At 39.6% G+C, this 21,955-nt stretch overlaps 2 protein-coding genes across 2 annotated transcripts in view; both read left to right on the top strand.

Annotated features, from left to right (window-relative positions):
• The first annotated feature begins 1,641 nt into the window (after positions 1–1,641).
• On the top strand, positions 1,642–10,185 carry LOC104935211 (high affinity choline transporter 1). Its single transcript, XM_010751019.3, has 9 exons — positions 1,642–1,999; positions 3,850–4,039; positions 4,164–4,277; positions 5,646–5,801; positions 5,888–6,036; positions 6,239–6,385; positions 7,737–7,890; positions 8,243–8,460; positions 8,558–10,185. Exons 2-9 carry the CDS (start codon positions 3,856–3,858, stop codon positions 9,083–9,085), a joined length of 1,650 nt encoding a protein of 549 aa, XP_010749321.3. The 5' UTR covers positions 1,642–1,999; positions 3,850–3,855; the 3' UTR covers positions 9,086–10,185.
• A 3,104-nt stretch (positions 10,186–13,289) lies between these two features.
• Positions 13,290–21,955, top strand: part of igf1ra (insulin-like growth factor 1a receptor) — an 85,008-nt gene continuing 76,342 nt past the window's right edge. The window contains 1 exon segment of the mRNA XM_027272616.1: positions 13,290–14,531. Coding sequence (XP_027128417.1) covers positions 14,426–14,531 — 106 coding nt within the window. The 5' untranslated portion in view covers positions 13,290–14,425.

Genomic DNA, 21,955 nt, shown 5'->3' with positions numbered 1-21,955 from the left:
CAGCTGCCTCATCAAGAAAGCACAGCAGAGTATGTACTTCCTGCGGCAGCTGAAGAAATTCAACCTGCCTCACCTCCTCCATCACCATCTGGTACACTGCTGGCACCGCCAAGGACAAAGGCAGACTGTAGCATGTCGTTCGATCTGCAGAGAAGGTGATTGGCTGCAATCTGCCGTCACTCCAGGACCCGTAAGCCTCCAAGACTCTGAGGCGTGCAGGAAAGATTGTGGTTGATCCCTCCCACCCTGGTCACAAACTCTTTGAGACACTCCCCTCTAGCAGGAGGCAGCGGCCCATCAGGACCAAAACCTCATGCCACAAGAACAGTTTCTTCCCATCCGCTACTAGCCTCATCACCTACACCAAGTCAAATTTGGATTCAGATTCAATTTTTATCCCAAAGCCATGATAAACTCTGTGCTTAAAGCAAAATCTTTTTACCTGCATACGTCGGCATGAATGAGAGAATAAAATGGATATGTAATGTGAAATGGGAGAAGAGTGTTAATTATCTATTTATTACTTATTTTATCTTTTTTATTCTATGTATTGTTCTCTAGCCTGGTTGTTCAGCACACCTGAATTTCGTTACATGTTTTTACAATGACAATAAAGAAATCTTTAACCTCTTTAACCCTCCACTTCCAAGATAGTAGGAGACCCTAAAGTGGTTTGTGCTGTAGAAAGAAACGTGGTGATACAACAGTGGAAGAGGACTTCTGTAGGTACAAGAGGTTTAGTCACAAAAACACAATGATTCTTATTTTCAGGTGCTTATACACAAATGAAAACATACTTATGACTAGTGTTTGACCAACAGATTCATCTAAATCTTTCACACTGGACCTTTAAACTTTAATACTACCTACATTATGTCCTGCAGGTTTCATCCAACCCAACAAATCAGTCTACATTACATTGCATTTAGCAGACGCTTTTATCCAAAGCGACTTACAGAGGAGGACATAAGCTGAGAAAGGTGTAAAGGAGCACAGAGTAGTTGTTAGTTTTGTTAGTTTTGTTAGGCAGGGAAGCATTCTCGAAACAGAAAGGTTTTTACAAGTTTTTTAAAGATAGAAAGGGATGTTGCTGTTCTAGTAGTCGTTGGTAGGTCATTCCACCATTTGGGGACAACCACAGAGAAGAGTTTAGAGTGACCTCGCTTTGCAAGAGTCTAGTTCAAAGGATCCTTTAAAAGAAGTGAAGACACCTGGGAGAGTTCATAGATCATAGATACACATAACAAAACCACCCTCTCCCAGTTAACAGAGAAAGGCATAAAAGCCTTTAAAAAAAAATAAAAAGCCTGGAGGAGGAAATAATTAATGCATGTATCTTATCTTATCTTAACATAAACATGAAATGAATGCAAACATCGTTACAATGCACCCATGCTCTATTCTGCTTGTGCACTTGCCCAAACCGTATTCTCGTTGAAAATGTGCAAGATTTAGTCCACAGAGCAAGTGTGGTTGCACACACTGGGTATAGTGCAGGTAGTGTGAAAAACGAAAAAACAAAAGAAACATTTAAAATTTAAACCACCCATGATTATGTATTTCCACGTTTTGCCGAGGGTGACACGATAACTATTGGGGCATAAGTAACTAGAGTAATTTATATGCCCTAAGAGATAACGCGACCATGTATTATGGTCTTCCGTCCAGGCTGCGTTCAAGTAAAAACGTACTTTGCAACCACTGTGCGCAGTGATTAAAAATATTTTGGCGACATTTATTTTTTGGATTCAGCCATTTAGCGATCATTTCTAAAGGGAGCGGCGGCCGACTGACATCCGTTCACAGCCATACTCTCACACATCACTCGCGTTTTTTTATTTATTTATCCTGCGTACTGACAGCGCTGAACGCGACCCCAAAGTGTCCCGTTTCAAAGGGACGACAATAGAGATGAATTGACCGGCGGCATTAACAGACCCTCGCTGGAGGAGGCAGCAGATGTGCGGAGGACAGCAGCACAGCTCGGACCTACGGAAAGGTAACGCAGCACATGGACAATACACAATGTCGCGTTTAAATTTTTTTTTTTTTTTTTACTGTCTGTAGGTTAAAAGAATAAAAAATACAAATAAATCACCACCACCTTTGTATATTTAACACAAATTTGATTCATTAAGCTCACAAGGCGAATATACATGTGTTTCTTTCTTTATTTCTTTTTTTAATCCATGTATTTTTAATGGTGCGTTTAAGTGTCAGGCTAACTCACATGAGGACTACCGGTGTCTAGCATGCAGCTTTGGTTTCATTTAGAGAGGGCAAGAGCGCATATTTGAACCTTACACAAGATAAAAATCAATATCCAATATATACATATAGATAAACCACACAGATAACAATTTAACGCCGTGTGGCTGCTGGTCATATTATCTTTGTGTGTTTTTTTTTTTAATATTAAGGATTATTACGCGTCGTTGTGGCGTCTGGCCTGGCTCCTAATCGACAATGTAATGTTAAAACATATTTTATTTTCTCTCTCTCTCTGTCTCTCTCTCTCTGTTTCTCTTTATGAGGACACATGATTAAACGCAAAACGTCCATGTGTGATGGCTCTCATGAATATACATGATAGAGAAATAACTGATCAAAGATAGCGGATACTCTGCGATGATTTTTAGGGCATTTAAACGTTCATTTTGTTGGTTGTAGGGAAACCCAACACTGTGCCGGCTCACTGAGGGAAATCTTGCACTTTTTTTTTTTTTTTACCCCACTACATTTATTTAAACAGCTATAGTTACATTGATGAGATTGTAATCAGGCATTATGTTAAGGTCATTGCTCCTGATAACCTGTGGATGCATTATTTAGATCAAATATCCTCCCAAACTACAAAACTGTAATACTTTACTGAATACATACACTGCTTTGTCAATGCATTAAACAGTATGGAAGATGTGAGGGAAATAACAGAATAGAAAAATACTATTTTGATTTTCCACGTTTAACTGCTCAACTATACCTTTTTTAAAAAGGCATAGAATTATGAGTAGTTCAGTCAAGTAAACTCAAACTAAAATAACCACCTCTCTGTAACTTTATACCGTACAATTAGCAGTACTAGATTGCATAGTTATTTTCCCCATGAACCAGGAATAAGTCTATTTTGCAATGTGAAAGTCTACGTGCTGTTTTGAAAACCCATCTTAGGAAATTTGGTTGAGAAAGACTGGTGTCCTGGTGGGAAAATACTGGAACCATTAGTAAGTAAATTACACAGGATGTCTCATCATGAACCACAGTGGTGGCCTGACACTGACTACATGCATTTTAATCTACGTGGATCATCTCTTGGTGATACTTTCTTATCATTAGTGTTTGATGTGTGTGTTACTTCCTCTTGAGCACCCCACTTTCCCACTGGTGGGACCTTTTGAACAATATCGATAGTGCTCGTTCAACCAGGATTGCTCCCGCAACCGAGGAGCATATTCAGTCTCATCAATCTCAAGTAGCATCTCATCAGGGCGTACTGTACACGTGTTTTGAAGACTGGTCACATTACTCTTACATAACCGTATGACTAATAATGAAAAAGAAAGTATTAGTATGACTATACAACATAATCTAAAAGTATTATGAGAACTGGAATACATTCAGGCTTTGCTGACATGCGTTTGACATTCGGAGACTTAAGGGCATATTGTTCTTTTAGCAGTACTTCCCATATAAAGTAATGACAATGATACTGTCATCGGGGCTTGTAGAAGAGTGCCAATAGTGAAGGTTGTCCTAAAAATTGTGACTGTAGTTAAACTAATTACAACACGAAGAGCTGTTCTTTTATATACTTCAGTGTAATTATTGGACTGTTTATTGTGTAACCAGACAATCATGGCGGTGAATGTCCCTGGACTTGTGGCTGTGGTGGTTTTTTATATTATCATCCTGGTAATGGGGATCTGGGCGTCACGAAAATCCAAGAAAGTGGAGAAGACAGTTGTCGGCAGCAAGAGCGAAGTTGCCATCGTCGGTGGCCGCAACATCAATGTCCTGGTCGGGGTTTTCACCATGACAGGTAGAGCTTTTAATTTTTATGTCTGTCATTTAGTGGTTAGATCTTTGTGTGTTCCTTCTCGTGTACCCCTTTCACTTTTATTGCTCAACGTTGCACTTGATTGTTTTCTGTGCTTTTCTTTTAGCAACCTGGGTTGGTGGAGGGTACATTATGGGAACTGCTGAGGCTGTTTATTCTCCCAGTCAAGGTCTCATCTGGGCTATGGGGCCTCCTGCATATCTTATCAATTTTCTTTTGGGTAAGTAGCAGAAACAAATGAAGCTTCTGCACATTAACACAGCAGAGGAAGATGTGATGTTTATTACAAAGATATATTAAATATTTTAAAATGTTTTTTTGTTTTGTTTTGGGGAAGCAACATAGCAATAAGTAACATAGCAACCGGTGGTTGTAATTTAAGCTTTAAGTGTCACAGGATGTGATACTTCACACACAAGCGATGTTGCAAGCGATGCAAAAAATAATGCAGAAACTATTTAAAGGGCGTGCATTGCTATAAATGAAGTGAACTGCACGCTGATAGCTTTCTCAGCACTGGCTGCATTGACTTGGGGTCTGAGTGGTAAGGAGAGTTAAGTGAAGTCTTTATTGATCCTCTGATATGACAGGGTAGGTGTTAGGATCAGGGTTATTGTGGGCTTTTGCCTTTTAACTCTGCATGCATTATGCAGTCTCAGTCAAATATGTATACCCTAAGTCCAGTGTCTGTCATACTAATATTAATTTTTAACATGGAAATCAACACAGTCACATAAATAAAGTAGCTTACAACCATGACAATCCGTCAGTTTGTTCAGGGAAAAAAAAGCTAATTTGTAGTGTATGACATACAGTGTATTTTAAGATACTCATGTGGTGCTATCAGACCAAATGCCCAGCATTCAGATTATATCATGAAACAGCATTATTTTTCCCATCAAGGTTCTTTTGTATGCCATCAGCAGATTGTTGTCCTATCTGAGCCTACGGACACACAACATTCACACCTACAGACAATTTTTAAATTTCCCATTCCTTTTCTAACCTGCTTCTTCATGAACTATGGCAGGAAGGCGCCCCAAAACAAAGGGAGGATTTGTCTGCAGGCATTTTCCATCCAGTCAGATCCAAACTCACGACCTTTTTTTTTTTTTTCTTTCTGTGAGGTGACAGCACTAACAACTGAGCCACTGTGTGAGGAAAACAGATTTGACCACATTCCAGCCTGTACCTTTTTGGCAAAAGCAAATGGAACAATTTTAAATGTTTTCTACGTGGGCTACTTCCAACTAGTGTTGCACGTAATGATTCATAACGATCATTGCTTAATCTACTGATTATTTCCTTGTTTAATAATAACCAGAAGCCGTGGTGACATCTTAAAATGTCTTGTCTGACAAATAGTCTGACACCCAAAGAGATTCAGTCTATTATCAGAGGACTAAGAAGGCCAGAAAATATTCACATGTGAGCTGTGAACCAATGACTTTTTTGACAGATGTGTCTTAGTAATTGACTTATTGTTTCAGGTTTACTTTGAATTATTCAAATATTTTTATTGGCAAAAAGGTATTTCAGGTCATTTTTCTCCTCAACCGTTGTTTTCTTTGTATCCTCTTTTCTAAAGGAGGATTATTTTTTGCAAAACCTATGAGGTCGAAGCGATATGTGACAATGTTGGATCCATTTCAACATCGCTATGGAAACATGTTCACCGCAACGCTACTGCTTCCTGCTTTGGTCAGTGATATTTTGTGGGTGGCCTGCATCCTTGCTGCTCTGGGTAAGTAACACACAGTGCCTCTGTCTTTATGTACCAACTATAAAATCAAATCTCTGATTTAATGTTGTGTGTGTTTTTTTTTCCAGGAGGAACAATGAGCATAATCCTCGGGCTGTCGTCTGCCCTCTCTATTGTTATCTCAGCAGTTGTCTCCATCATTTACACATTTTTAGGGGGTCTCTACTCTGTTGCATATACTGATATCATCCAGCTGTCCTTCATCTTTGTCAGCCTGGTGAGAAACAGAGGAAGCGCAGAGGGAGGGGAAACAAAGTAATGAGTGACAGAAATGACTGATGGATGGATGGATGGATAGATGGAAGGCCACAGAAATAATGGGACTTATCGCAATAGATAAATACATGCATGATGAAGTATGATGAAAAATGTAAGTAGTTCAATGGATGACATGTCTCTCTGTTTCCTCTCTGTTTCAGTTTCTCTGTATTCCTTTTTTGATACTCAGTCCTGCAGTTACTGACATCTCTGAAGCAGTCCATCTCAACCAATCAAATGTAAACGCATGGCTAGGCGAGCTGGAGCTGGCAGATGCAGGAAAATGGATGGATGAAATGCTGTTATTGGTTAGATGTTAACATTTATTTTGTGTCACTGTGTTTAGTGAAACCATTGAAAATGCCACATCTGAAGCCGTATCGTCGCCCACATGCGACCGCACAGTATACTGTTTCTTTATTATAGGCTTTCCATAAATCCTGGAAAGCTGTGAAATGTCAGAATGTCTAATGCAGTTGTAAGTTCAGGATATCTTGTTCTATCGTAGCTGGGCTGCTCCTCTGGCCTCAGCAACTTATTTATCTTACCTTTTCTCTATGAATATAATATAATATAATATAATATAATATCCTGTAATAAAAGTATTTCTTTTGTCTTTTTTTTGTCTGTGCATGTGGAGTAAAGTTTAACAGAATTTCCCCCCCACATATTTAGTATAGCAGTTTTAGCTGCAGTGATGTTAATGGCAGGGGACATTTGAACTTGTTATATCAGAGAAAGCACAGAGGCCACCTGATTGCTCTGTTCAATTTAAAGGAGAGGTTCACAATTTTCAAAGTCAGTCTTAATACTTTCATGCATTTATGTACATTGCAATAGTTACTGGTTTATTCCTTGTGTCCGTACTGGCCTAATGTGATTCCAGTGTAAATAATGGGAGACAAAATCCACAAATAGAGTATTTTAGTGCAACTTCTCTTGTTTCCCTGGACAATGTTTCCTTACTGAGATGCTGTTAAAGCATTGTAATATAAGGAAACATTTCCTACTAAAAAGACTAAGTCTGGAATATGCTCTCTGAATTTATTAACTCAAATTGCGGGAGCCTTTGCTTCGGCTGAGCTGGGATGCAGAGACAGGACTTTTTCTCCCATTCCTTAATCATAACCGGAGGGGGTCTTTGTAGGAATGGTATGGACAAGAGATAACCTGACTGCACAGAATTATCTGGGAAGTCAGTTTTTGGAAACCATTAGGAAAAGAGCAAAGTTCTGATGAAGAGTGACGAGCTGTTGGTCTTTCAGTGAAGAAATACTCTTCAGCTCTGGTATAACTGATGATAGTAGTGTCAACAGTAACCTCTGTAGCAGCCGCCATTGTTTTTGGTGCACAAAGTCGCTTCTTGAAGCTTTGCAAGATGGATTCTCACATACTCTTGAGAGTCCATCTACCTTTTTTTTTTTTTTTTTTTTTTAAGCCACCAGTTAACTATTACAACATACATGTCGGCATGTGAGTCTTGTTTCAGTGTGAACCTTTCCTTTACTTCATAGAAGACCCCTAAATGTAACACAACCATTATTCGACTCGTTAAATCAGTCTGTCTTATAAGTATAACCTGTTGTAAACTGCAGGAATTGCCAGGATGCTCAGTGACAAAGTGTGTGTTTTGTGTGTGTGTGCATGTGTATGTTGTAGGCGCTGGGGGGACTGGCCTATCAAGCTCTATACCAGAGGATCCTCTCTGCAGCCTCCTCTGCTCAGGCTCAGATCACCTGTTTTGCTGCTGCCGGGACCGTTTTTATTATGGGAATCCCCTCAGTTGTCATTGGAGTGGTGGCTGCCTCCACAGGTACACATGAATGTAAACACTCAGCTGTGCATGTATGTATGTCACACACTAAATATGTTTTCAGTTAAGCAGCTTGTTGTAACAATTAGGTCCCACTAGTGTGGTAAATGGCATGGGATTATGGGATCTTGGTTGTGTTAGCATTCACACAACTGGATATGATAAGTGTACCATAATCAATGTTTAGCTTCCTTCTCCCCAATGCTTTATTCATTTTATTTATTTATTTTGATGCCATCACTGTAATTTGAAAAGCTTCTTCCCCTTCCATTATTTCTTTTCCTCTCAACCCCTGGCTGTCTTTTCTTTACCTCTATGTCTCCTTCTATCTCTTCCTCTCCTTTCCTCTAAGACTGGAACCAGACTGCGTATGGTCTCCCCCCTCCTTTTGAACGAGGGGAGGCAGGGAAGATCCTGCCACTGGCCCTGCACTACCTCACACCCACCTGGTTGTCAGTGTTAGGCATTGGTTCTGTGGCGGCAGCAGTTATGTCCTCCATGGACTCTGTGCTGCTGTCCTCAGCATCCATGTTTACACAAAACATATACAAGACGACTTTGAGGAAGCAGGTGTGTGTGTGCGTGAGTGTGTGTGTTTGTTTGGTTCAGCATTAAACAAAGTAACTCCATTTATATTGTCGCTTTTTTTCCTCTCTTTTCCCTGCAGGCCTCGGAGCGAGAGCTGCAGCGAGTGATCCGTGTTAGTGTGCTGCTGGTGGGCCTGGCTGGAATGGGCCTGGCTTTCGGGGATGACAGTGTGTTCTCCCTCTGGATGCTAAGTGGGGACCTCATCTACTGCGTGATCCTCCCGCAGCTCGTCTGCGTGCTGCACTTCAGCTGTGCTAATACCTATGGTGCTATTAGTGGCTACATAGTGGGGATTGTGCTGCGTGGGCTGAGCGGTGAGCCAGTGCTTGGGATCCCTGCTCTCCTCCTGTACCCCGGCTGGAGGGAGGAGAACGGCGTTATCAAGCAGTATTTTCCTTACAGGACTCTGGCCATGGTTTGCTCTGTGATATGTATTATTACAGTATCCAAGATGGTGGAGCTAGGTTTTTGTTACCAACAAATTCCTCAGTCCTGGGATTTACTAGGGGTGTTTGACGAGAAAAAAGAGGCAGAGGAGGAGGAGGAGGAGGAGGAGGTACCTGTTCCTCTGGAGAAAAATGACAATATCCTTAATACAAAATTCTAGGCTTAAATTTAGTACAACCTCAGCCAAAGTATACATAAACTTCTTGTTATGCAAATTCCTACCAACCTTCTTCTCTGCACAGACTATTTACGCACACTCTTACATGTACTGTACATGTTTTAATACTGAAGTATATGCATCATATGCACCAAACTCTGACCAGCAGTATGTTGAGCGATTCAGGGAGGCAGTTGAGACATGGTAGGTGTCTCTTTGTAACAAAACAGAATCAAGACCACAAATGAAGACCTCAGTATTCTGATATTTTGACTCTTAAAATGAACCCGTTCCCATCAATTATTATCACAGTTCACACAAATATTTCCGTAGTTTCTGTAGTTTCTTCGAGTCCTCTACACCCCCAAACCTTTTCAGTATAATGAGCTCAACCCCAATTAGTGTTATTTAATTGTGTAATCATTAGAGTTATACTTTGTTTATATGAAACAGTGAAGGATGACGCGACTATAGCTGATGCAAAACTGGAGACGTGGTTGAAGTGGTTGAAGTGTTCCTCGGGACCAATAATTTGAGCTGGAGGCAAAGCTTTATTTTATGTTTTAAAGGGATCATCAACGAAGGACCATCAAGAAATAGAATTACTATTAGTATTTTTTAGGTGTTTTGTGATTGAAGTGTTCATAAAAAATGAAACATGATCTGTGTCTTTTTAATGTGTATTTGTGTACAAAAGAAAGAAAAAAAAATCACTGCACATAGAATACACCGTTTTTACACCTATTTATCTTTAAAAACGCACTTTTGTAAAATCACCAACAGCATTTAATCACACCACGCAAAGTATTTGCCTATGCTGCCTTTAGAGCAATGATTTGACCTGAAGTGCTCTTTGATTATGCTCAAACTACAATGCTGCTGCAGTGTCACTTTTGTATCAGCAGAGGGCGACACCGACACAGTGAATGGACCTAAACTGTCTTGAATCAGGTTGAATGAAAAATAAATCCGCAAAAAACGAAGTTTCAAAGTATAAACAATAAATCCATTGATTCATCATGTTCACCACATTATTCCTCAAATGCCACATGCTGCCTCTGTTGTTGCACAAGTAGATCTAGTTTAAAACACAAACATTATATCCACAAATAACGGATGACAGGACTGAGATAGTATGATGCTTTTCTGCTTTATTTGCTGATAGTAAATACGACGAAAATAATGAGAAACGAACATGTCAATATGTGTTTCTCATATGAGAAAGTTGTGGTTATGATCATTATTCACTCAGTCATTCTTTTAAATGTTGGATTATTTGTTGTAAATATGTTAAAATCAACAAACCACCCAGTTCCCCCCTTTTTAAAATGACAATTTAATGCAAACCACCCAGTTCCCCCCTTTTTAAAATGACAATTTAATGACAAATCTAAAGTCGTTTTGTTAAGTTTATAGTAAGAAGATACAAAAAAACAAAACAATAAGTATTTAGATGAATTTCAATTTAATGTTAGTAGTAAATGACAACTACAGTTTAAATGTTGATTTCCTCTTCGTCTCGCTGTAGAAAGCGCCATGTCCACTGATGTTCGACATCATAAACCTGCATCCATCCTGCATCCAGCGTCAAACGCACTTGAGAATGAATAGCGACGCCCACCGCGCACTGTGCTGTCACTGCTGCATGTATGGGATGAATGAACGCTGGGGCCAGTGTTGAGAGTCCTCTCTTCAATGAGGACTCCATGTCAGGTTTTACCTTAGGCCTGTGACGATGGTGTGCAGCGTAACCTATGGTACAGCTCCAGAGCACAAAATAGACCTGATGGTCGTGGAGGTTTGAACGTAGTCCTGTTCACTCCAGATGGCAAGATGTCCTATATATATATACATATATATATATTTACAATCACTGCAAGGAAGACTTTTTTTTTTAACTTGACAAAAGAAATGATTCCTCTGTTTAATAAAAAAATAATAATAAAATAAAAAAAACAGTGTCAAATGCTAAAAAGTATAGTGGATGTGGTTATTTCCCCCTATTGTTATTTTTAGGCTACAGTAATGATGTATTATTACATCTCTAATGAAGTCAAAACTACTTTATGCTTTGTGTTGATGCATTGAAAAAAATCCTCATTTTACAAAAATATTTAGCCAGTTTCAAGAGAAATCTACCATTTCATAAGTAATTAAATTTTAAAGGAAGTGAAAAATCCCAAAATAGATGTGAAGGTGCTGTCCTTGACGTTGCCCCAGAAACATACATAAACATATACAGAATGAGTTGAGTTTAAACTTCTTTCAACCAAATATCTTTACAAAAAAGAAAAAGAAGAAGAAAAGAATACTGTGTGATGTATTCCCACAAGAATCACCAGAGATGCACAGTCTGTTAACAGCACTATTTCTCCGCAACAGTAAAGAAATCACATGTCAATAATGTTTATTCACTGCAGTCCTTTTGTTGCCTCTTTGCCCTGAGTATAGACAATTTTATCTGCTAAGCCTCATAAAATATTCTCATATAGCACACTTCTGTTAAATTCTAACTCTTTTTGAGCATTCATGTTCCTCGTCGCTGGTGATCTTGCACATGCTTTTTGACATATCAACAAAGTTAATCAAATGGGTCTAATGTGATGAGAATGACGAGTTATACAAATCAAATGCTTCGCAATCATCGTAAGCGATAGGATAATTTGCCTCTCTCAAACACAAGGTTATTCAGTAAAAAGTGGACAGCCTTGGAAGAAATTATTCTTATATTTTACCTCAATAACTTGGCTACAGTAGGACAGGGCGTAACATCTCCTCATGTTTAACTGAGACAAATGCATCAGTCCTGCCAAGCATAACCTCTCAGTTTGACACAATTTTGTAAGATTGAGGATGAGTGAATTGGCAAGAGAGCCACAAACCCCTGGCATGACACAGAAACCAAACAGTTATTAATATGCTGGAGTATTTATAATACACAGATTTTCTGTATGTGATGAATACTTGAATTAGACATATCTATTTCAGACTACTTCATGTAATATAAACTAAAATAATAATGATATTAAAGCTTTATCAATAGAGTGCCTCTACAAAATGAAACATTATTAGGTAGGAACACGTGAGACACTTTACAAAGTATATCTACAAATTCAGTTACTGCTTCATGGACAACATGGTGCAGGTTTAAAACGTTTTCCTTGTTTGATTGCGCCCTCTTCTTACATGAAAGCCACATCTATTTGAACCCCCTTGACTGAGGTTTGAGCATTGAGTTACTTCCCCTTCTCAGACTGTTTCATTTGAATGTTAGAGATGTGAAACTATCCAGTATGTCACAAAAAAAAACTCTCCCTACAATTTTGCATAGCAGATTTGAGATTTCCTACACACGTGCACATTTCACAAAAGCAATTCATGCAGATTACAAACTGGTAGCCGCGTCCAATTTTCTTTCAACAAATGACAAGATATAAACCTTATGCAGATCTCTTGTGTCTTCATGCAGGGGGTAACATAGGTTCTGATTAGCGAAACGTGTCAAATTTGATGAAATAAGGCCCCTTGTGGAGGTCCCCCGCCCTCAGGTTGGAAACCACAACATTGTGATGAACTTTGCAGCCACCCTCAATCTCTTTCACTAAACAATTAAAACCTGCCTATGGCCTGAACTATTCTCTTGATATAAATTCTCCTTTGTTCCACGTGCAATCAATGCAATTAATTTGCACAACTCTTAGATTGCACTGTTCTTGTGGCATTTGTTTGTTTATCTTTTTATCTTTTATAGACTTTTTGCCTTCTGTCACTTATATTCTAACTTCATTTAGGATTGTTTAAATCAAGTTTTGGTTGCTTTACTTTGCGTCATTGTTCTATGTCACTGTTTGTCTTTTTATTGTTTGTTGTGTAAGTTGCATTGTCACTGCAAATCAACTGAACTGATATACAGTATGATATAAACAGAACATCTCTGCTCCAAAAATGGGTTCCCAAACAAAAAAAAGACCAGATTAAGTTGCCTCTGCTGGAGGTGGGGGTGTCTATATTCAGTACTGGAGGTTATACAACTTGAAATAAAGCTATACCAGCAAATCTTAAACCCCTGCATGCACCAAGGGGCACTTCATATGCTATTATGCGGTCTAATTATCACCACCCAGTCCTCTGCGTCCTGTTTTAGGTATAGTGGGATTTACAAATCCCTGGTTTGAGATCCACTCCAGGTTTTCAGGCTGCACCAGGCCACCTTATCCGTAGCACTATGCGTTTCTGAGTGAGAGAAGCCGACTCTTGTTTACAGCAGAGATTCCACGGAGGAGCGGAGACCCACAGCCTGCGTTAACCGAGGGCGAACCGAAGGACTTCAGCCTCTGGATTAAACACGCACCGGGAGTTTTTTTTCTTCTTCTTCTCTCTCTTATTGTCTCTCTTTTTTTTAAAGGATCAAATGCAAAACAATAACTCGTAAAAAAAAAAAAGGGCAACTCCTTGGACATAATTCTCCCTCCCACCCTAGCCGAGGTCGTCTAGTTGGAGAGACCCATTCTCTTGCGTGGCACAAGTCTGGTGTTTTCTTTCAGCTGCAAATCCCGATTGACGGCACAGATAAGTCCGACCCGAGGAGCTGGAAACTATTTTGTTTTTTTAAATAAGAAGAAAAAGGCGACTTCTCACTGAGGGCTAGGGGGGATCTCGATCCTGTACTGGCTCAATGGCATAAGCAAAAAAAGGGGGTTTTCATTCATTTTTCAGCCTCCCAGCCACCACCCCTGTGGATCTGGACGTGTTTTCTAACCCCACTCCTCCCCTCATCCACAGTCATTCACACGAGGGGATTCTTACGAGCGACACTGGCGTTAATTTATTATTATGGTGGTGGTGTAGGCTACTAATAATAACATTTAAGTCTGATATTTTGATTGTTATTACTAGGCCTGATCGCATACTGTGTGCGCGCACTGCTGTTTTCAAGAGATGGAGACTGAAGATGGGGATTACCATCATTTATCCAGTAAAATCACTGGCTTGTGTGCCATACCAGCCGACGTCAAAGTATCCTGTGATTGGCAAAAATAGCAGACTGTTTTAGTATTATTATTTTCCTTTTAAAAGGAATTCCCTGATTTAACATTTTCTCCACGTTTATTTATATATATATATATATTTTTAGAGCAAATCGTGGCAGACAAGCACACCACGCATTTGCAGGCTACCACAGAGTAGCCTTTTGGGCTACAGACACATTTATTTCCCCTTTTTTTCATATTAAGGTTTTTTTTTATGTTGTTGTTTTTTTAAAAAGGAGCTGAGGTGTAGGATTTTTTAATTTTTTTTTTTATCCCGGCCTTGTTTTTGTTTTTTTGTTTTTGAGAGTGAATAATGTTAAGGAACATGAGATCTGACACACCGATGGGTAGCCCGACCTTGTTTTGGGGTCTGATGCTGTATCTCTTCACTACCTGCATCTGGTCCACATATGGAGAGAGTGAGTATTTATTTGTTTATTTTTTTTTAATAATGTTGTGTCAAAGATTATTGGGTAAATAAAGGGGGGTGCCTCCGTACTTAATGTGATTTTTGTAGCCTGGTTTAACCTCAGGTAAAGCTGATTTTTGCTTGGATTGATACTGCGTAAAATGTATTTGTTTTTTTTTTTAAAGAAGAAAAATCAGGATCTTTTATATCAGACTTTGCTTCTCTTTATGATAAACCTAGAGAGCACACAGCTCACCGACGTGTGGCTTTTACTTCTATATTAGCCGAAGACCATGTGGTACAGCTGACCGTCAGTGGGCGAACACAGTTGAGCAAAAAAGAATATTAAAAAAAAGCTTCATCGTGCGCAGTATGGCCTCATTTGATGGATCCATTTAGTTTATTTAGAACCACAGATCAGTGTTAGGCACATGTCGCCGTAATCTTCACGTTGGACACCCCAGAAATCAGAGGATGAATCCAGGGACTAGAGCTGAAGGTTACTACGACCATGTGGCCATTTTGCATTTCATGGTGTGGCGCCGCTGCGCATGAACAGCTTAAATCAGACAAACCTGCTTCTTAAAAGGCCGTGCAGTCATTAGACACACAATCAATGAGATTAAAGATACACATCAGTTCACTAGCACCATAAACTGTTATCAGAATGATAACAAATGTATATATTTTGTTGAATATAGCAATGTTTTCTCTCCAGACCCCCCTTTTTCAGTAAACCCACACACAGACTCTGTTTATAGCTACGTGCTGTTAATTAATGCAAGCCTTAAAAAAAAAACAACGCCTGAGTTTCAGTGTTTCCAGTCCAGTCTTAATATCTTTCATACTGGTGACAGTTAATAGACAAGAAACATTTAACCACCTTAAAATGATCATTATTCTTATCTTTTTTTTTACAATATATACTGATAAGACTTTTAAAAAACACTGAGAAGTAGGTGAGGCTATTATTTATCTTCAATTCTGAAATTTCTCTCCTCTTCTTCCCTGTTAACCTTTTTTTGCTTCATATCAGAATCAGGTTTACTGCCAAGTAGGTTTTCCCATACAAAGAATTGGTCTTGGTGTTGTGGTGCATAACAAATATTAAGGAAGATTATACTTATATGTACAATATGTTTTTAAAATGAAAAGAACTGTAGAGTTTGTACAGCAATGTGCCAAAAGATTTAAATCCTCATGGAATGAACTCAAATTTAGACATTTACTACATCTGTCCTCAGCTTCTGTCATTCTTTTTTGCCCTTGTTGTGATTTCAGTATTCAGGTTTGTGGTTTAAAATACTTCAGAGAGTATATTTTAAGTTGCTCCATCTAATCTAAAGTAACCTTATCTTATGTTCTGTGTATAGCATTCAGAATGTAACCTCTTTTGCCAAGGCTAAACTGGGAATTAATGAGGGTTAATGTGGGGTTACTTCTCTTTTCATTGGTCTTTGTGACCGTTTTCTGTTGAATGTCGTGCTGGGCAAAGATAATACCTAAATTGTCTAAGAATAAATCTTTAGGCCAACACTAACTGCATTATAGAGATGATTTAGCGAATTCCTGCATTTTGTCTGTAAAATTAATATTTTTTCGCTTGTAGTTACAAAAATAATGTGATATGTTATATTAAATTTCCTAAGTTAAAACGGGGGCAAGAATGTGGTTTACGTAACCAAACAACATTGTTCTTTGTTTCTCCGGCTGCATTTCTGTCATAATTGCCATTTTTAGACGACTTCCACAAATTCTCAGTCTTGATCCTTTGACGTATGAGACGCTTCGTGTGTTCATTTAACGTTTATCATTTGCCTGCTGGTCAGTAAACTTTTCCAGGTGCATCTTTTTCCCCCTCGAGCACAGAGGTTGTGATTGTGCGTCTGGATATAACTTGGGTGGCGCTGCATGATTTGTTTGTGTATATGTGTGTTTAGCCTTTTTACGTCACTTCCGTTATACTAATTTGTCTGCTTCCTGAGAAGATATTTCACCATACTGGAGACAACTTGACATGGGAAAGAGACATGCAGACTGACCTTTATTAGCATTCAAATAGAAGAAAGAAAAGTAACATTTTAGTCCTATTGAGCAGTGGAACGAGCACAGCCATGTGGGAGAGGTTTTTTTTTTTTTTTTTTTTTTTTTTGCAACCTCCTGAGCCAGTGAGACACCCATGAACGCAGCTTGGGGGCTGGGAGACAAGTGGTTGCTCTCAGATCTTGACGGTCTGTATTGTATAATACATCAGGCCTTCCAGAACAAAGACTTCAGAGACAAAGACTAGTGTATATCAAGACAGGGATGGGTCTCTCACCAGTTCATCACTCTGGGATAATGTTTACTTCACTGGGCTCTAGAGGGTCAGAATTTCCAGCTTCTATCATCACTTAGTGGAAAATCACAGATATCCATTAGAGGGTTGAAAACCTTTTTTTTTTATGCTCTGTTCATTTTGATAATCTGTCCACACAAATAAAATGTAATTAAGCTCCCTTTTAACTCCCCACCACAGTAAACTTTCCATGCCATGGCTTCCAAGTATGCAGCAAACAAGTCTCTAAAAGGGAGAGAGAGCATGAGGGAGATACAGACTTGGTGTTTGGAAATAGAATGTGCAAAAATACACTTACAAGAGAAACAGACTTGGTTTTGTTGATTGGAAGAGGAGAGGAGTTTGTGACCTGTTTTATTGGCTTTTGCTGGTCACATGGAGCGGTCTCCTGTATGGACCGATACGCTTAACTTCATCACTTGGCACCGCTACTATTAGAGTTATAAATAGATATGTCACCATCAACATTGGCGCAGGGGTTGTTTGAGTACATGCACCCTCTGTCCCGTTCCATGAGGCCACACCGGTGTTCTTGTTTAGTTATTTATGAAGGGGCATGTTGCTTCGTAAAACTTGAATGGCGACTTAAATAATCATAACGTCATCGAGCATTGTGTTTGACAGGCACCACTCCTACTTTTCCCTTTGGGGTATGGTATGCTGCAGTATAGCTCTCCCTGTCATAATGGTGCAAGTGGCTCAGATATGACTGCTGTCACTCTACTCCAAGGTGCCCCACTCCATCTTGTGACCGAGCCTACATGGTTACATACACCCCCGCCTCCCTTCCTCTTCTTTCATGCGTTCCCCTTCCCCCACTACTGGCTCGGCTGGATGCAGGAATGCCTTGTTTCACCCCCAGCGAGAAAGTGTCGTGAGCGTTCCCAGACCTATGGTGTGTGTGTGTGTGTGTGTGTGTGAGAGAGAGTTTATATTGTGCTGCTCTCTCTGTGTACTGCAGCAGGGCTCAGCGTGACAGCCTGAGTCAGTGGCGTGCCCCTGTGTAAGGATGTGAAAGTGTGTCACTGGGCTAGTTTGTGAGAGTGCAGTCAAATGCTGTCCTACAGCTCCTCCAGGCTGCCAGCTGAGGTTTACAATGCTTAATTAAACACTTTATTTCAAGTGGCCCGTCATTGGATTTGCTCAAATGCAGTCTCTGGCCAACCGCACATACATCATCATGGGCTGCCGATTTAATAGCCCGTGGAGTATTGTACAATTTGTGAGATGATTGCAAATGTTAGCTATTCTAATTGATGGCACTCGCCATATCCGTTGAAAGCTGTTCATCAAAAACTGAATGTGGACCTGTCATGACCGGAGAATTAGATTCTTCTCAAAGGTTTGTCGAGGATCTTGGAAACCTTTTCGTGTCAGTCATTTGGTTATTTGTGGTTGTTGTCATGAAGGATGCTGAAAGCTGTGTATGCACGTGAAGTGTCATAAAAGGCTAAGGGCTGATTTGTCTATATCCTTGGCGTAAGGTTGACGTTCAAGTCACAATCACTGTAGCATAACACCCGAATCTGTGCTTGATTTTTCACTTTTCTTTCTTTACACATTGTTAGAAGCTTGTGTTTCTACACACAGACAGCTGAATCACAAGCAGCAGCAGTAGTAGTAGTTTTGGGGTGACTCCAAAATGGGTTTTAGGCTACAGCCTATGAATGAAAACAATAAATTCATCACCATTTAAAAGCTAATAAAGTCTCAATTTTCCTTTTCTTATTTTGTAAGTCCTGTAGGCTCCCACACAGACATTAACCCTTTTATCAGACAAATCATATGATCAAAAAAAACAGCTCACTGCATGTTATATTTGACAGTAAATGTAATGCGGTTGTTTACAGTGATCGGGTTAAAGTGAGCATGTAAACAAGTGTCGCCTCCTGCTCTCATCCCTCATTTTGGAAGAGGAGGAGTCTTTGTGTGAGAGTTGTTATGATGGGTAGTGTAGTGTTACTGTTTGGGGTTTGGGTGATATTTGAGCCACAGTGTTTGAAGTAAGGTCCACTGAGAGGAAGTGGCCCACCAGAATGCTGGTCAGATGACTTCTAGTATGCCGGGGATTAGAGCCAGTTGATGTGGCAGGTGTGAGGAGATATGACCGCACAGTGACCAGCTCCCTTGCTGCTTCAACTAGACATGGATTTTAGTGAAAAATCTTTGACGTTATTGCTGATTAATATGGTTCAGAATTAATACCAATCGCAAACATAATCCTAGTCCTCATTGGTTTGAGTTAAATCTTTGCTTTGTAACATTTGTTCAGGCAAGTAAATGTGCATCTCTCCTAAGCTTTGTGATTGCTTATGAACTAAAGATCAGTGTGTATATATTTCGACACCTTCATTGTACATATAATAATGAGAATTTCTAGTGCTGACTTTGATGTATTGTTTGAGAACGATGCCAAACAGAACAGACAGAATAAAAGGCAGACTGTCATGCAAGATACATACTCTTTGGCCAGTTTTCAGTCATATGGGAACACATTATGAAGGGATATTATGTTTTTAATGGGAAAAATGCTTTAGAAAATGCATTATTTGAAGTTTAATCTATAGAAATAAGTGAAGCTCTTGTCTTCTACAGAAATAGAAATTAGAAATAATGGCATGTTTACTCATTTCTCCAGTAGAAATATTACATATTTCTCTGCTTGTTGAAGATATATAGCACCTTTTTTAGCACTGCAGAGAAATCTTCCTAAAAATCTTTTGTCGGGAAAAGGATACAATTATGTGTTTTCCCACAATGCTTAATCTGTAGCGTTTTGATAAACATTACGACATGTGGTCCGAAAGTGCCGATTTTTATCTCATGTTTGTGTCGGCCGAAACTGAGATGTAGTTTATTTACATATAGGATATGTTTACTGAATCTGAATGGGAATTTATGTGATGGTTAAGATAAACAGTGACCGTTAACCTTGGCTTAATTTAGCAGACTTGCACAGGGTCATATTTGAGTGCGTGCGTGTGTATGTGTTTGTGTGATGACATTTCCGTTGAGGGCCGGGGCAAGGTTTATCAATCATAAACACGAGCCGATGGATCCCATTACGCTGTGGAGATATGTGTGTTTACTCAGCAGTGTGAAGAGCAAAGAGAGACAGGAGGGAGAGACAGACACATGGATGCAGGCTTATCCCTCTCTGTGGACACTCTGTGGGGCTAAAATATCCACATCACGCCTCGGTCATTACTGTTTGCATTTTAACCCCACTCCTTTCTGTTGCTGTAACAGCGAATAACGGGTATGGTATCCAAATCTTATTTAAGCATTGTTGTCTTCACAACAAATGACTTGACTGGCAAGAATCAGAGGAGCCTTGAGGCTTAGTTTGAAGCAACATCCTACTCAATCCTTTTCCAAGGAAATGATTGGAATTCCTGGTACTTAACATGCCTAATGAGTAGAACAAGGGAATCACAAAGAGGAGGTTTTTCTTCCATTCTTCAGTCCTTTCTCTCTTTTCTTTGTTCTTTCTTTTACACATCTTTTGAGCGTAATTTAATTTCAGGAGGATGCAGATGCAGACGCATGTATTTAATGCTTTTAGCGGTTTCTGTTTGTTGTGGCTTTACACCAGTAGAAAGGCATCAGATAGCTATGCTTGGCAGAAACCTTATCTCTCCTTCGTCACAGTATCTCTTTGCTCCCCACTTCCATTCTCTGGCCAGACGCCCCCTGATTTTATTAATGCCCTCATCAGGAAGTGGGGCCTTAGAGTTTCTCTTTACTAACAAACAAATTAGTCTTTGTATTTGAGTGGCTCCTCCCCTCCTCCCTCTCTCTCCGGCTGCTGGAGAAGCTGGAAGAAAATTCTCAATGAAACAAAGAAGACATGCAGCTCGATGGCTCACAAGTGGAGCCCAGGGGCATTGGTGTTGATTGGAGAAAGCAAATACTATTTTCTACTGGAGTAATAGTTTCCGTTCTAAATTTGGAGTGAAACACCCTGACAGGAGCAAATATAGCCCATTCATCCCCATAAACAATGCAGCTTCTATTTTTGGCAGAGTGATTTGAACAAAGAACATCAAACATGGCCTTTTTGTCTCTACTGGAGTGGCGTTCATTTACTCACAGGGACATTTTGAGAGCACATATGGTTGAATACATGCCAAGGAGAGGTCACATATGTAATTTTTTAATGATTTTTTACAACCATTTTCCCACCTTAGGACACACTGTTTATTTTGGGACTAGAAACAGTTTAGCTCTTTGCTTTATCCCTTAGCCATGGTTAGTGTTTTGACAAGGATCAAGGACTCTTGTTGAAAACATGCCTGTCTGTCTCATTGGACAGGCACTGTGACAGTGTCACTCACTGTGACGGTGTCCTAAGCCCCTGTAAGAACATAACAGGTTTAACCAAGGAGCTCATATGTCAAGACATTTCCTGTGCTGACCGTTGAACCTTCTTTAAGACGGTACAAAATAATGTTCACCCTGTTCGCCGTAGTAGATGTTGCAATTCTTTGAATACACGTGTAAATCATTTATTGTTTAATAAATATGTAACAGAACACATTGTAAGGCGGTTTAGTTTACAAAATCTGGTTTACAGAAAAATCTTTCTGCTTATTGGTTATTAAACTAGAACAGTATTTCCCCAAACAGTTTGCCCCAGGTGGGCACTTCACTACTGCGGTTTCTTGGAGTTTTATGGAAAAAGGGGCTCAATAAGTTTGAAAAAATAAATAAATAAATATAAATAAATAAATATAAACTGTGCTATCTTACATTAACTTTTGCACTGATGCTGCCTACTTCCTGAAAATTCTCCCCATTTTCTACGGCAGCTCCACTGAGCTCTCGAGCAGCTACATCTCAGTGTTGTACCAGGTGGCCCAGCTTAAAGCCATAAAAAGACATTTAGCATAAATACAGCCTACACAGAGATCTCAGGATCAGCAGAGATCCCACCCACACAAACCACAGCCTGTTCTCCTCCTGTCCTCTGAGAGGCGCTGCATGAGCTCCAGAGCCCAACCCATCTGAACCTGGCTACCCACTGAACTTATGTGATGACTACTGAAAAAAATTACCTTTTGAGTTAGGATGATTCTGTTACACAATAACCATGT

The sequence above is a fragment of the Larimichthys crocea genome, chromosome XXI (genome assembly GCF_000972845.2).
Source record: "Larimichthys crocea isolate SSNF chromosome XXI, L_crocea_2.0, whole genome shotgun sequence".
NCBI classification, from domain to species: domain Eukaryota; kingdom Metazoa; phylum Chordata; class Actinopteri; family Sciaenidae; genus Larimichthys; species Larimichthys crocea.
The sequence above is the reverse complement of the archived record's forward strand: the minus strand, read 5'-3'. Positions and strand labels throughout refer to the sequence as shown.

Excerpts from the sequence above, each read along its gene's own strand:
- LOC104935211 (XM_010751019.3), top strand. The coding sequence starts at position 3,856 with ATGGCGGTGAATGTCCCTGGACTTGTGGCTGTGGTGGTTTTTTATATT. Across the intron at positions 4,278-5,645 it reads TCTTATCAATTTTCTTTTGG|GAGGATTATTTTTTGCAAAA; the intron begins GTAAGTAGCAGA and ends TCTTTTCTAAAG. Across the intron at positions 6,386-7,736 it reads TGGATGAAATGCTGTTATTG|GCGCTGGGGGGACTGGCCTA; the intron begins GTTAGATGTTAA and ends TGTATGTTGTAG.